Below are 17,191 nucleotides of genomic sequence, written 5' to 3' on the forward strand. Positions count from 1 at the left end.
CCTGGACCAGCCAGCTCTGAACGAGAAGGGAATTCAAGGAGACCTAACCTGACCCCCAATACTGACAGTCCCACAGCCCAAGTTAGGAGATCCACATATGATAGATGGCCAGCTCAGATGTTCACTTACCATACATTAGTTCAGCCTGATTTGTGTCTTGTCTTCTTTTCTCCTGATTTCTCAGGTATGTTCATTGTAAAAGTTGCAAAATACAAAATTTCTCATGTCAAAACATATTAAGCTTCTTCTACTTTGGGTTTCATGTGAAAGAATTCATTAGTTTAAAAGATGTTGAGTTTTCTAAAGTTTGAGTTTCCCCCGTTGTAATGAGTGTAACAGAGCAATTGGAACGGTCGTTCAATGCAAGTGAAAGGGCCAAAATAGCGCCTGCCCCTTAGCCATTGTATTTTGAGATTGTTTTCGGCTCAGTTTTTGTGTTTAAGTAGTGAAACGACATATGTCTTGTAATATGTTGTTATTTAAATCACATGTTTGATTTAAGTTTTCAGTGGTTATTTCTGTACAAATGTTATGTTTAATGTCAGATTGTAATACTAATGGTGTAAATGTTGTACGGAGTTTTACATACTTACACCCAGCACAGTTATATTTCAGCATTGTTAACAGAAGAAAACCTTCTTCTTTTTTGCTAAATTGCTAACTTTGAGGGTCACTGTTTAATATTAAAGCATCTGAGTGAATTATATGGTGATATGTTGTCAGAGGTAAAATATATATTTTTATTTAATTTTTTATTATAGCTTTATATATTATATATGTATATGTGTCTATATGTGATGATTATTCACATATGGTGAAGTTGTAAAGAAAAAGTGATACTATATCAAAATGGATTGTAAATAAACTGATATATAGTAATTGTGAAAAATGCTTTTATTATTAAGAAAAAATATTTTTCACATTTAGAGAAAAACATTTAAATAAATTAAATAAGCTTAATAAAGACACTGACAAGCCATGCCTGAGGCAAGCCACTAATTTGTGTCTTGTCTTCTTTTCTCCTGATTTCTCAGGCTAAATTTAATCTGTCACTCAGGTCCTATGCCTGGGACCTGTAACACAGGCATTGTTTCAAAGCAGCTGTACATTAAATTGTCCTATAACAGAAATGAATGAATATAATGCCAATATTAGTTATGTTTAGAACTATTAGTGGTTAAAATTAGATATAATTCCAAGGTTTAGACAGGGAAAGAAATAGAATAAAATTAGCGTAGATGCCATTCACTTTAAAGCAGGGTTAAAGAATAAGTATTTTCGGTTCCGACACACCTAACTAAAGCAGCATAACTATGAATTGAGGGATAAATTAGGTGTATTCCTGGCTGAATAGATTAGTCTTTAGTCTAGACTTAAACTGAGAGTGTGTCCGAGTTCTGAACACTGCTAGGAAGACTGTTCCATAGTTTAGGAGCCAAATATGAAAATGATCTCCCTCCTTTTGTGGATTTTGATATTCTCTGTATTGTTAACAGGCCAAAGTTTTGCGATCATAGTGAGCGTGATGGATTATAGTGTGATAGAAGGTCACTTAAGTACTTTGGAGCTAGACCATTCAAAACTTTGTAAGTAACAGAATTTTCAAATTAATTCGAAACTTAACAGGTAGCCAATGTAATGCTGTTAAATGGGGCTGATATGATCATATTCCTTGGTTCTAGTTAGCACTCTAGCTGCTGCATTTTGAACCAACTTAAGTTTATTTATTAAACCTGTAGGACATCAAGTTTGTAATGCATTACAATAATCTAGTCTTGAGGTCATGAACACATGAAATAGTCTTTCGACATCAGAAACAGAGAGCATGTGTAATTTAGGAATATGTCTGAGGTGGAAGAACGCAGTTCTACAAAAATTGGAATTTTGTTTTTCAAAGGTTAGATTGCTATCAAATGTAACCTATTTTTTTTTTTTTTTTTTTTTTTTTTTTTGCTGTAGAAGTTGACGTTACAGTACATCCATCAAGAGTCAGATTATATTTTAGCGTCTTATTTTTAGGTTTTTGTTTCAATAATTAGTACGTCTGTTTTATCGGAATTGATTAGAAGGTGTAACGTTGGGTTCTTGGAGAGGAAGAGAGGAGACGCAGGAGTACTTTTCAATCTTTTAATAGTAGTCACTGGAGTGGAACAAATACAAGGTATAATCAAGGAAACTTGCTGGAGTGGAATACTACTAAGTAACAAACTCAACATAACAATTCAACAATACAACACGACAATTCATAAACTCAACGCAACACTTCAAGGACTGACAATTGATTGAACAAAACTAGAGGGTGTTTATACACAGAAAACTAATGAGGGAATGGAAGGCAGGTGAGGATGATGATGATGAACAGATGGAAGTGATTAGGGCAGAGAATTCTGGGAAATGTAGTGCAGGGGAAAACTTCAAAATAAGAGTCCTTGAAGAACATGGAGACTGTGACATTCTCTCTCTCCCCCCCCTTTAAAGGGCGATTCCTGGTGTCCAAAAATGGATGATGAGGGTAGGGTGACGCAGAAGATGTAGGATCCAAGGAAGATGATCAGGAGGCCTAGGGGGTGGCTTCAGGACTGGGAATGGATCCGGAGGCCTGGGAGGCGGCCACAGGGCAGGGACTGTGTCAGGAGGCTTGAGAGGTGGCCACAGGGCAGGGACTGTGTCAGGAGGCCAAACTGCCGGAGGAGGAGACTCTGGGGAAGAGGGCGGAGCTGCGGAAGCCGAGGAAGGAGGAGCCATGGGAGGCTCAAGGGGCTGTGCCATGGAAGGCAGAGCCGTGAAAGGTGGAGCCATGAGGGGCTCGAGGGGCAAAGCCGTGGAAGGTGGAGCTGTGAGAGGCTCGGGGCTGAGAGCCATGGAAGGCTCGGGGCTGAGAGCTGTGGAAGAGAGTACAGGCTGGGACTGGGGATCGGCCTCTGTGGTTGTGAGCATAGGCAGAGACCTTTTCCTTCTCTTCCGGCCAGCAGGGAGCATGGTTATGGGGACGGTCGAGGCTACGGGCACTGGCTCTGGGACGGTTGAGGCTACGGGCACTGGCTCTGGGACGGTCGAGGCTACGGGCACTGGCTCGTTAACCGTGGCCGGCACGGGCACTGGCTCGTTAACCGTGGCCGGCACGGGCACTGGCTCGTTAACCGTGGCCGGCACGGGCACTGGCTCGTTAACCGTGGCCGGCACGGGCACTGGCTCGTTAACCGTGGCCGGCACGGGCACAGGTTGTGGCCCGGGGTTCCCGCCATAATTCACAACATATGGGGGAAATGCAACTTCCGTGGTCGCTACCGCTGACTGCGGCAGGGAATCGACCACCGGAACCTGGAGAGGATGAGCCCCCCCCCCCAAAAAAAATGTAGGGTATATGGAGAGGAGTTACCTTGGAGATAGGGGACGTGGAAGGCGCGGAGACAGGGGCCTTGGAAGGCGCGGAGGGAGGAGTCGTGGAAGGAGCGGAGGGAGGGGCCATGGAAGAAGTCAATTTCTGTATTAGACATGATGCGAGTGAAGGGTTATGCATATTCAAGGTGGCTAGGATGTAATTCGCCAAGGGAAGATCTTCCGCTTCCGGAAGTGCTTTGGGTCTGAGAAAGTTTAATCCCATTCCATAAATGGGCTTGAGGTATATGTCCGGAATTGATGTTGAAGCAGCAAGGTGAAGGAACTTGGTTGAGTATTCCAAGAGGGGAAGATCCTGCCTGAAAAGCTCCATGAAAAACTCTGTTGGCTCCATGCTCAGTGATGTGCTTGTCGAGGTGAGGCTTTGTAGGAGAGGAGGATTAGTGGGATCGCTGGAGTAGAGGAGGATGTTTGGAAGAGCAGGTAAGTATATCCGTATTCTTTGTGGGTCAGTCCTTCTGTAACATTGGTGTCTTGGAGTGGAAGAGATGCAGGGGTACTTTTCAATCTTTTAATAGTAGTCACTGGAGTGGAACAAATACAAGGAATAATCAAGGAAACTCGCTGGAGTGGAACAAACGCTGGAGTGGAACACTACTAAGTAACAATCTCAAAATAACAATTCAACAATACACCGTGACAATTCATAAACTCAACGCAACACTTCAAGGACTGACCAATGACTGAACAAAACTAGAGGGTATTTATACACAGAAAACTAATGAGTGAATGGAAGGCAGGTAAGGATGACAATGAACAGATGGAAGTGATTAGGGCAGTGAATTCTGGGAAATGTAGTGCAGGGGAAAACTTCAAAATAAGAGTCCTTCAAGAACATGGAGACAGACTGTGACAGAAGGACATTTCTAGCATCCACTCTTTGATATCATTTATACACTATTAATTTGGAAAATTGTGAAATTTCATCAGGTTTAGAAGAAATATAAAGTTGTGTATCGCTGGCATAGGTTTTAATGTTTCTTTTCACTGCAACACTACAATAAGGTTGTTTTTGTTAACATTAGTTAACACATTAGTTAACATGAACTAACAATGAGCACTACCTGTACAGCATTTATTAAACTTGGTAAATGTTAATTTCTGCATAAACATACACATTTTTACATTAAAAGTTGCATAAGTTATCACTAGTTAATGTATTATGAACTAACATTAAAACTAACAATCACCACGAACAATACATTATTTATAAATTAACATTAACCAAGAAAATAAATGCTTTAAAAATGTATTCCCTTTGTTAACGCATGTACCTAATACATTAACTAATGTATACAAATAGACCCTTTTTGTAGTGTTACCCTTTTAACTTCAAAAGAAGTATTTAATCATTCCATTCAATATTCCATTCCATTTAATCATTTTTTTTTTTTTTTTTTTAATGCAATAGAAGATAATGGTGAATATTCCAGAGGTATTTGGTACATTACTACTTTTGTCTGTCTTATTCAATTTATATTATTGTGGCAGGGCGGAGGGCGGGGCCGGGTTGTGATTCCGCACACCCGGCCCCTAATAAGCCCGAGAGGGATAAGGCCGACCAGTGCGACAGAGAGAGAGTTACAGACAGCTGTCCGACACCTGTGTGTGTTTGTGTCTTTTTGGTTAAGTTTATTATTAAACTATTATTTATATTGTTAAGCCGGTTCTCGCCTCCACCTTTCCATTGAACTGTGTTACAATTATCTTATAAAATGTGTGTGTGTGTGTGTGTGTGTGTGTGTGTATTTATATATACATACTGTATGTATGTCAGTAAAAGGGTCAAACATGGTGGTTTGGATGTAACATCACATTCTAGATGACTTTTAAAGATCAATACATTATGGTAGATATGGTAGACACCATACATCAGAGGCTAACCGATGAACTATCCACATCTGTGTTATTGCTTAATTTATGCACTGGGTTGTTAGTGAGTGTGAGTGAAAGGCCACTTTTATGATAAAATCACTGGAAATTAATTTCTCTTGAGGTTTAAGCAGACCCACCTTTAAATAATGTCCAATTTCATTTAGTTAAGCCATCAGGAGTTCAGGTCTGCAGCACTACCTTGTGGTTAGAAGAGGAAATGTGTCCAAACTCAAAGACCACAGTTGTGAGGACAGTACTTGGGGAATGATGAGTCATCCTAATTTAAGGTGTTATTTCTCAACTGGGAACAGTTTGGGTATACAGTCATTAATAAATCAGCAAGGTACATCATTGCAACCTTGTAGCTGTGTTATTTTTAAAAAGTTCTCAGTTTTGTTCTTGTTTTTTGTGAACTGGGTGATGTCCTCTGTAGACCACAATATGAGCAACAGGAAGTTGTTTAGAATATAAGTCAGTCAAGTGAAGTATGTGGGATGGGAATTGCTCACACATGGGTGGGCATGTAAGGTGCTTATGCCTATGTGGTGATTGAGATGGAAGCTCCATCCCTTCAAAAAGTCACCTTGCCTTAAATTGAGCCTTCTGTATAACTAGCTCAATTCATGTACATAATTTTTTCATATACTTTTTTTATGATTTCAACTATGAGACATTCATTTATTTTCAGCTGCAAATGTAGATATAAATGCCCTCCATTTTATATATATATAGGGATCAGCTAGACTGGAAGGTGCGTGAGAAGTGCCCGACAAGACAGCCAGATCTCTGGCAAGTGCTACAGGAAGTGTGGGGTGAAATGTCACCTGAGTATCTGGACAAACTGACAGCTAGAATGCCAAGGATCTGCAAAGCTCTCATAGCTGAACGTGGAGGATTTTTTGATGAGAAATCTTTGAAGTAGTTTAAGAAGTTCTGAAATATTTTTTCAAATTGTAATAGTCATTTTTCACGTTATTAATGTTCTGACTATACATTGTGATCAGCTGAATTCCACTTTGGTGAATAAAAGAGCAAAATCTGTACATTATTCCAAACTATTGGCCACCAGTGGCCAATAGTATATATATATATATATATATATATATATATACACACTATATTGCCAAAAGTATTCGCTCATCTGCCTTTAAACGCATATGAACTTAAGTGACATCCCATTCTTAATCCATAGGGTTTAATATGACGTCAGCCCACCCTTTGCAGCTATAACAGCTTCAACTCTTCTGGGAAGGCTTTCCACAAGGTTTAGGAGTGTGTTTATGGGAATTTTTGACCATTCTTCCAGAAGCGCATTTGTGAGGTCAGACACTGATGTTGGACGAGAAGGCCTGGCTCGCAGTCTTCGCTCTAATTCATCCCAAAGGTGCTCTATCGGGTTGAGGTCAGGACACTGTGCAGGCCAGTCAAGTTCTTCCACACCAAACTCGCTCATCCATGTCTTTATGGACCTTGCTTTGTGCACTGGTGCGCAGTCATGTTGGAACAGGAAGGGGCCATCCCCAAACTGTTCCCACAAAGTTGGGAGCATGGAATTGTCCAAAATCTCTTGGTATGCTGAAGCATTCAGAGTTCCTTTCACTGGAACTAAGGGGCCAAGCCCAGCTCCTGAAAAACAAACCCACATCATAATCCCCCTCCACCAAACTTCACAGTTGGCACAATGCAGTCAGACAAGTACCGTTCTCCTGGCAACCGCCAAACTCAGACTCGTCCATCAGATTGCCAGATGGAGAAGCGTTATTCGTCACTCCAGAGAACGCGTCTCCACTGCTCTAGAGTCCAGTGGCGGCGTGCTTTACACCACTGCATCCGACGCTTTGCATTGCACTTGGTGATGTATGGCTTGGATGCAGCTGCTCGGCCATGGAAACCCATTCCATGAAGCTCTCTACGCACTGTTCTTGAGCTAATCTGAAGGCCACATGAACTTTGGAGGTCTGTAGCGATTGACTCTGCAGAAAGTTGGCGACCTCTGCGCACTATGTGCCTCAGCATCCGCTGACCCCGCTCTGTCATTTTACGTGGCCTACCACTTCGTGGCTGAGTTTCTGTCATTTCCAGTCGCTTCCACTTTGTTATAATACCACTGACAGTTGACTGTGGAATATTTAGTAGCAAGGACATTTCACGACTGGACTTGTTGCACAGGTGGCATCCTATCACAGTACCATGCTGGAATTCACTGAGCTCCTGAGAGCGGCCCATTCTTTCACAAATGTTTGTAGAAGCAGTCTGCATGCCTAGGTGCTTCATTTTATACACCTGTGGCCATGGAAGTGATTGGAACACCTGAATTCAATTATTTGGATGGGTGAGCGAATACTTTTGGCAATATAGTGCATATACATACATACATACATACATACATACGTACGTACGTACACACACACACACACACACACACACACACACACACTATCAGTCAAAAGTTTTCAAACACTCATTCTTTATTATAATTTTTTTTTTTTTTTTTTTTTTTCACATTTTAGAATAATAGTATAGTCATCAAAACTATGGAATAACAAATGGAACTATGGGAATTTTGCTGTGACTAAAAAAAATTAAAAAAAATAAAATCAAAATGGTGTTATATTTTAGCATCTTCAAGTAGTCACCCTTTGCCTAGATTTTGCAGAAATGTACTCTTGGCATTTTCTCAACCAACTTCTTGAGGTATCACCCTGGGATGCTTTTTAAACAGTTTGAAGGAGTTCCCATCTATGTTGGGCACTTATTGGCTGCTTTTCTTTATTATTTGGTCCAAGTCATCAATTTCAAAAACTTGTTTATTATTAAATTTTAGTTTTATAATTAAATAAATTAATATGGTGGCACAATTATATTTTTGTCTACAAAACTAATTTCAAACATTTAAGCATACGCCTTCAGATCAAAAGATTTTTAAGATCATGAGAAACATTTCAGTCAAATGTTTCAAAACTTTTGACCGGTAGTGTATATATTCATCTATGACAAAAATATTAGATAAATCTTCTTTGATCTTTGAATGATATTAGACAACTTGCAGTTTGCATCTGCATTCATTATCCTAATGACATCTGATCAAACAGGATAAACTCAAATCAAATTATTTAAAATTCAGTTGTAAATTTTAATTAATGGGTTTAAATGAATGTTAGTCTCTTTAGCCTACATTAATATATAGGACTCTCTTGAATTCCTGGGCAGAAGTGGATAGATATTAATAGTGATAGAACTTCTACAGACATGAACTTGTTTCCATGCATATTTGAAGAGTTGGATTAAAATTCATGCCCAGCAGAAGGTAACAGAACTTGATTTGGTGTGTTTGAGTAATGAGTTTCTAAATTTGAACTGTATTGATGCACACAGACAGACAGACATACAATGTGATTTTTGTGATTAATTGTGTTCACAGGGTAAGACATTATAGACAGCATCTTATTAATAAGAAGAAATTAAGTGTAAACTGACATTTGCATAATCCATTTTTCTCCCTCAGCTCCATGTGAGGCAGATACTTTCTTTTGCCACAGTAACATGTGTATCAATAATACGCTGGTTTGCAATGGAGTCCAGAACTGTGTCTACCCCTGGGATGAGAACCACTGCAAAGGTGAGTGGAACTGTTTTTTTATCCTGTCAGACTTAGTCTTCCATGGCAATGTTTAGTGGTCTGTGTACACAATAGCTTGGTCTTCATTTTTCTCTGATTGAAGGTCAGTACTAGTGCAACTTGGGGACACCAGAAGACCCACTGACGTGCACAGAACGGGGGCAGCAGGAATCAAATGCCCTGCCGATGTTCACTCTAGTTTTCGCTTGACCACGATCACATTCCCGCTTAGCCAGACTGGATTCAGTAGATAAATGTTTTTTTTTTTTTTTTTTGGCTTACTCGGAGTTTGTGTAGGAGTCGGTGTTGTGCTGGGAGCCGGACGTTTGCTGGATTCCATCTCTAAGATAACGTTACCTAGTGTTGCAGTTTGTTGTCGCTGTTGAATAGCGGAAGAGAAGCTATTACTGTCTGAGGCAAGGCTCTCGGGAGCGCACATAAACGTCAAATCCTTTGGATTTTCCCGGCAAAAGCGACCTGCTCCCTTCACATGAAAATCAGTCCACAGGCTTTAATAGGCAACCTAGGAAGTCCGGGAAGGGCTCATTTTTTAAGTTGCGTTACAAGCCGTTCACACATTGGCAAAAAATAGGTGAATATTACATGAAAATTGTTACATATTGCACCTTTAAGTTTGTGTAAATGTACTTGGGGTTCAATGTATTTTTCTTTTTTCGCATTAATTTCACACGTGTCTATTACACATATGTGGTCTTGTTTCATGAATACAGTGTATACTTTTTTTGCAGTCTACCTCGAAAAAAAGAATGTGAAATGTTACAACGTTCCCCATAGGCGGGGCATGTTGTAACAGGTGAGGAGCACATTGTAACAAGACCATATAACAGCTTAATATTCCCCTCTAACAACTGTATCTGATCTAATTAAAAAGCCAAGAAGATAAACTAAATTTTCATGTCAATAAAAGCCATATATATATATCTCAGTGGCAAATTCTCAGGGCCAGCAAAGCCTTCTCTGCTGGCCTAACATGCCAAATAAATAAATATTTTTCATCCTTTCATTCTCAATCACCTTTTTACCTATGTATTTCTAATCGCTTTCCACTCTTAATTAATCTACAAACACATAGAGAAAAACAAAAAGTTTATCCAGTCAGAATTTATTCCTCGAAGTTTACAAGCGAAGCGTGACAACTGTTTTATAAAATCACATGCCCAAAGCAGGGCGTGAGTTTGAGCTCCACCCCCTCAGGCCTTCAGAATTTCTTCAGAATCCCTCAACAGTGCAAATGAATGCACATCTAATGTCAGATTGTCAGATTCATCAGCCAATCAAATTGATTTATTTGTTCTTGGTGGGTGTGATCTTTAGGATATGTCCCGGTCGAGGCCTTCTAGCTAGCCTTGAGTGACGCAATCACGTATTAAGTGACGTAATTTGAAAGCGAAGCATGCAAGATCTTGCTGACAGTCGGCTGTCATTACCGCCGCTATCGCCATTGAGAAAGAGATCCTTATGGATTTAAAAACCTGAGATGTTCTGCATGACCGTGTGATTGCTTAATTTATTAATCAGGAAAGGAGGACTGATTTTCACTTCAAGTAAACTGGTAAGTGCTTTTCGCATTGTTATAGCAACATCAGGAGTTTTCTAAGTGTAAATTAGGCTGTTTGAGCATTCAGTGTCAGATCAAGTTTTGAAAAGTAGTGCTGCGTTCCATTCAACTCGGAAAGTCGGATTTTACAACTTCCTACTAGGAAAAGTGCAATGGAATGCATCTTGAAGTCAGAATTACAACTTGTAAGCTCATGCAGAAATCTCTCAACTCCGATTTCACCAAGATGCAGGGGCATGATGTCACACATACATGTCGACACTCAGGGAGATATACATAGTAAGTCATAAACATTCACTTTATTAAGTAATATCAATAAATGAGTTTGTTTCCACATTATATGATATTAAATCTTGTTTAACAAACGCCTGCAGAAACAGGTGTATAAACCATGGTAAATTATAATCTCTTTTGATAATCATACACCTGAAGCACAAATGCTATCACTGCAGCATTGTTTATCAGTTGGGTTGCTAGGAGACATCTCTAATGAGAGTCAAACCCCTGCTAAGCTAACTGGAGTGTTGCAGTTTTGTTTCCTTAAACGTCATCTTCCGAATATAGGGGAATGGAATGCATTTATGGTCGAAGATATCAAGTAGGAATATCCCTCATCCAACTTGAATGGAACGCAGCATAACCGTGTACCCTGACAAAATGAAATTTATTCCAAGCAACATTTAAATCGCAAATATTATTAGATAGATTTTTCCAGGTATTATAGACCTCCTTGGTAGATTCATATGAAAAATTATGATTTTCGAATGTCTGTTCAGGAGTTCATTTCACAAAACAGTCATGCTGCAGTTAAAATTAGGCTCGCTTGAGCATTAAGTGTCTTTTCAAGTTCTGGCTTTCGTGCGTGGATATGTTTTTAAAATGTCAATTGGTATTATTAGTTAGCTGCGACAAAATGTATGATGCCCAAAGGCATAGGGTCTTATTCATTGTGAAACTGTTTTCTGAAGGACTAGACTTTTAATGCACGGCCCACCACTGATATATATATATATATATATATATATATATATATATATATATATAAATGGTTAAATACTCAAAAAGCAAAGAAATTAGTTAAGTATTTATAATTACTACTCATTAAAAAAAATAAAAATAAATCAGTGCCCTGTTTTATCCTTCCACCCCATCTTAACCCTTGTGTGGTGTTCGTTTGTGAGTCACACTCGTGGTGTTTGCTGGTCAAAAATGACCCGAACATACATGTGTAATATTTTACTTTTTTTTTTTTTTTTTTTAAAGATATGTAAAAACACTAATTTTATTAAAATAAAAACACTTAAAGTTGGGGGAAATTTTATGGTATTTAGACCTTATTAAGCTCTAAATTACATTAAATTACATTTATTTTCATATAAAATAAGCACATTTTATGTTATCTTCAATAAAAACCATTTCAGTAAATTGAAAGAATGTCAAAACATCCCAATTTGTCATGCATTGGGGTCTCTGGTGACATCTGCTGGAATGGAAAAAAAAAACATTACATGAATTAACAACAATAATGTCCTTTAGATGGCTTCAGTGCTCTATGCATTGGCTGATCTCTATAAACCAATGTTGTAACAAACTTAATTTCTAGATATTATCACAAGTTTTGCATTGGATATATATTTAGACATTATAAAAAAAAAACCTATTATTTGTCAAATTGTATTTTCTAAACCATTTGTGTTGAAGTGTTAGATTTTGCAATGATGCTCCAATATGATGTCAAACCTGACCATGCTGCCAAAGTCAAATCTGATTGTGTTACAAAGAAAAGTAATTATTTTGTTACCTGTCTTTCTCACACAGGGATCAGACTCAGACTTCGACCTGTGTGGTATGTTTGGTATATATATAGACAGGTTTTGTGAGAGCCAAATGTTCTCATTAGTTAAAAAAAATAAAAATAAAAAATAAAAATAAAAACTCTTAAAGGAATATTCCGGGTTCAATACAAGTTAAAGGAATAGTTAACCCAAAAATGAAAATTTGCTGATAATTTACCTACCCTCAGGCCATCCAAGATGTATCTGAGTTTCTTTCTTCATCAAAACAGAATTTAAGACTTTTAGGATTTCATTTCAGGCCTCCTCCTCTAAACAATGCAAGTGAATGTACTCCATTTTTTGACGGTCCAAAATGCATATTTAAGGTGCATCAAAATAATCCACACGACTCCAGTTGACAAATAAAGTTCTTCTGAACGCAAACGATTGATTATTTTGAGAAACAAAACAATACTTATATATTTTTAACTACAAATGTTCGCTTCTGTACATCTCTGTGACGTGTGCTCATGAGAGGGATGACGTAAGCTCATTGGTAAGGTCACGCGTCACGTGGAGGAGGCAGGAAGCGTGTCATTGTTTACAATAGAAACTTGCACAGAGCACAGACCAAGCGCCGTTCACAAACCAAAACAGTCCAAAACAATTTCAAAACAATATAAAATAAAATAAAAAATAATTTCCAAATAATAATAATAAAAAATGTAAACAATGACCCACTTCCTGACTCCTCCTCCACGTGACGTGTGGCCTTACCAGCGAGCGTACGTCATCCCTCTCATGAGTGCACGTCACAGAGATGTACAGAAGCGAACACTTTTCTTAAAAAAATTAAAATAAAATCTTGGTTACAGTGAGGCACTTACAATGTAAGTGAATGTGGCCAATCCGCAAACGTTAAAATACTCACTGTTTTAAAAGTATAGCCACAAGACATTAAGGATATGTGTAAACAAGATTTTTGTGTGAAAAAAAAAATCACCTAACCTTTTCTGTGTAAAGTTATAGCTACTTTGTTACCATGACGATGCATTGTCAACAACCCTAAAATGACTGAATAAATGACAAATTTAATAAAACTGTATTAACTTTAAACAACTTTACAGCTCAAATAATAAACAAGTTTTAACAGAAGAATTAATGTAAGTGCTTTTATAAAATTATAAGCTTCACATTTCTGTGTTTAAACCCTCCAAAAATTGGCCACATTCACTTTCATTGTAAGTTCCTCACTGTAACCTTGTAAACAAAAGGAGGGACGAGTTGAAATAATTTTTTTTTTTATTTTTTTTTTTGTGGTAATCAACATTATGCCACAAAAGCTGTCGATTGAGCTTAATTTGTATACAAACCGAAACATTTTTAAATGGGTCAGATGATGTTGATCTTCAAATCTAGTTATGTGCACATATTTGTGTGATGGTTAAGGTTATGTTTATGGGTAGAGTTTGGAAATAGGAAATATCATTAGCCTGATATGAAATCAATGGATGTCAATGAGAGATCACTAATATAATCCAACAAACCTGTATGTATGTGTGGGTGTGGGTGCATTTGTTTTCTGCATTGTGGATGTTTTATAGTCTCACCCCTTAATTTATGTGTGGTTGTGTTCTGTAATGTGTCTGATTTATTGATTTTTATTTGAATATATATGGAATAATGAGTTGGCCACCTGAAATTCATTGGTATATCTGAATGACTGTGGCTAAGGCTAGATTTTAATAATAACAGCAATTTCTTATTGCGATTTGGCATTAAATGTGCTTGTATTTCCCATAAGCTGTCCATGCTGAATTAACTGAATGTTGAAAATACTTTTGAGAGTCATTGTATTGCAGTGTCATTTCAGCTCGGCTTGTTTTCTACAGAGCGGTATAACATGTATATGTGAACAACCCACGTGGTCTCAGACCCCCTAAAAGGACCCAAAAGTGAACTGTTATGGTTCGTTTCATTTGTGGCGGTTCATTTGTGGGTCCTTTTGTGGTTCAATTGATTTGTGCGATGTGAAAGCGAAGAGGTACCATTCTGCTTTTCATTTTATGACATAAGTACCTCGTGGCTTGCCATACATAGCTGCATTACATACTTCATATTCCAGTCACAATTTACTGTCCACATATGGGAATTTGAAGGGAATATAGATATATTATGATTACCATGACATGTTTTTGTGTCTCATATTCTATTCTTGTTGTGTTATTTGAGCACCTATAATGAACGGACCGGCCGCATTCAGAGCAGCGCATTAAGATGAACCGCTTTAAAGTGCTCTGATGGGCATGCCGTCTACAGAGGTTCGCGCCAAACTCCCACAAAAATACAAGCGAGGATTTTTATAGTTTCACATTAATTTTATTTACACAATGGCAAATGTTCTTGGCTCATACACACAATGTAAATGACACGCAGGAGGAGACGCTTGCTTGCTCCATTACTCTCGAGATGATAGATAAAGAAACATATTTTCAAATGCACATAGAATTTCAAATGTTTTCCTTCATGCAAAATATCTGGTTTTATCTGAGAGCCTTAACATAATGTGAGAGAGTGAAGAATTTAGGACAGAAATATAGTATACATTATTACTATTACATAATGTAATATAATTGACAGTGTTGTCTGGGTTTCATAAATGATAACATATAAAATATTACCTTTTTATGTAATTCTATCCCTGTGCAATAATTTTTAATGAAAAATTCAATATTCTTTAAAGCCTTAAAAGTAATCATATAGCCCCATTTTATTATATGATTTCAAGTTAAATATCAATAAATTACTACTTAAGGTGTAGGCCTATCTGTAATAAGCATATGTGAACTTTAAGAAGTATGACAATTTTTATGACAATTGCTTATCATAATAATCACAATTATTTATGAAAAATTATTGTCAGCCAAATTTCATAATCGTGACAGCCTTAGCTGCAATGGGGTCTGACTTCTTAAGGAGCTGTGGTGTGAACAACAAGGGGTCTGAGACCACATTAATGTGAAGAGGACTAAAAAAGAAACTGGGTCCTCTTTTAAGGCAGGTTCCCTTTCTGGTTCACTTTAACTTAACTGGGTTTGGTTCACTTTACTTTGGACATTACTATGAAACCACCCAGCAACCACCCATTCTGGATGCAATCACATAGCAACATACTAAAAAAGATTCAGAACACCTTAGAAATTAAATTGCATCATGGCAGCGAGTTTGACAAGGGCAAGCACCACTCTCACTTTCTTCTGAAAATGCAGTAATATAGTTATGCTTCCTTTTGCGTTTTGCAGAAAAACGGAAAGCAAATATCCTGGACAACCTCAATAATACAAATGGCACCATCATCGGTGTAACATGCTGCATTGTACTGATCCTACTGGTTGTATCAGTGATTGTTCAAATCAAACAGCCAAGAAAGAAATATATCCTGAGGCGTGAGGACTTTGACCCCACCATGTTCCAGGAGGTGTTCCAAGAGCTGCCACATTACGAACTGTGCACTCTCCGCAGCGCAGCTGCCACCTCGGCAGACATGGCCGAGTTGGCCGAGGACTTTGAGAGCTACCACAAACTAAGGAGCGCCTCCTCACGCTGTCTACACGAGCATCACTGCGGTTCCTCGCAGCTATCCAGCACCAAGGGCAGCTGCACCAACCTGAGTCCCCGTGAGGTGGCAGCGGCCATATTGACAGACCTCCCCCCTCAACCGTTGCGTCCACTTCCTCCACAAACCAACCGGCGGAACATTCTGGTAATGAGACACACCTACTCACATGATGCTGCAGATGCCTGTGACCTGGATGATGACCTGGAGGAGGTGCCCACCACCAGCCACAGGTTGTCCAGACATGAGAAAGCAGTGCAGCGGTCAGTATCTATTGATTTTTGAGGAAGAAACTTCATTACAATGCATATGTTGGAACGATTTACCCCAACTTTCATCTTTATTCCTCTTTAGCTCTTTTTCTCAGCTCCTCGTTGAGTTTTGTTCAAGCTTTGCTTTCCTTCTTTCATTCTTTTTTTTTTCTTTGATGTTCCCTTTTTGACATTGAGACAACAATCATGGTCAGAGTTGGGTTTGTAAAAACTTTAGAGATCCAGAAGCTTTAAGAATATGCCTGCTGCATATTTGCAGCCCTGTACCAGCAAAGGTTGACATATCTATATGTAAATGTTCAGCTGTAGACAATGTGCTACTTGAACTTCAATGAAACTGTGAGATGAACATAGACCTCCTTATTATTATTTTATTTTTTTCCTATTCTGTTTCTATTAGGTCTATTTTCAATGAGAATATCATATTTTAAATTAAGAGAAGGGCTTCTATTTTAACAAGAGTGTTTAGATATTACATTTTTTTATATCTGTTTTACACATTGCACTTGATAGGTTTAATTTGACTGATAAAATATCCATAGAAATTCAAATAGTGAGATTATATCTTTTAAAAGATCTAGGGTGATCCTGTTATCAACAGGACTGAAAAAGCAAATGGAGAGAATAGTTTTGTACCTTCAATGCTTGAAGACTTTTAGAATAGAGTTTACAAAGTAATTTTGAATGCAAAAAGGAGAAGCTGATTATGTACAAGCACATTATGGCGTGATTTTGTTATTATGACAGTATGCAAGAGAGCTTACTCAAAACACAAATAAATATGCATTATAATTCCTTATGCAACAAATATCATGATATTAAACATACAAGCAATAATATTCCAGGTTCTGCCTCATTGGGTCTCTAAACAAACATGAATCTGAGTACAACACAACTAGGGTGTAAGAGACAATCTGAAGGTAAGAACTCTTTAAACACACTAAATTTCATTTCTGTACTTGTTTGTGTATTCACTGTGAGTCAGTCAATTTTATTTCTTTTAATATTTATTTTCTAACCACGTTCGTTTTTTTTCACAATCCTTTGACATTGCCA

General features: G+C 38.1%; 1 protein-coding gene across 2 annotated transcripts in view; it reads left to right on the forward strand.

Annotated features, from left to right (window-relative positions):
- Window positions 1-17,191, forward strand: part of LOC127434305 (neuropilin and tolloid-like protein 1) — a 200,729-nt gene that overhangs the window by 179,200 nt on the left and 4,338 nt on the right. For both annotated transcript variants that reach the window (XM_051686948.1, XM_051686950.1), the window contains exons 8-10: window positions 8,780-8,893; window positions 15,550-16,126; window positions 16,981-17,055. In XM_051686948.1, the coding sequence (XP_051542908.1) occupies window positions 8,780-8,893; window positions 15,550-16,126; window positions 16,981-17,041 (752 nt within the window). In that variant the 3' untranslated portion in view covers window positions 17,042-17,055. The remainder of the gene's footprint in view (window positions 1-8,779; window positions 8,894-15,549; window positions 16,127-16,980; window positions 17,056-17,191) is intronic.

The sequence above is a fragment of the Myxocyprinus asiaticus genome, chromosome 44 (genome assembly GCF_019703515.2).
Source record: "Myxocyprinus asiaticus isolate MX2 ecotype Aquarium Trade chromosome 44, UBuf_Myxa_2, whole genome shotgun sequence".
Lineage (NCBI taxonomy): Eukaryota > Metazoa > Chordata > Actinopteri > Cypriniformes > Catostomidae > Myxocyprinus > Myxocyprinus asiaticus.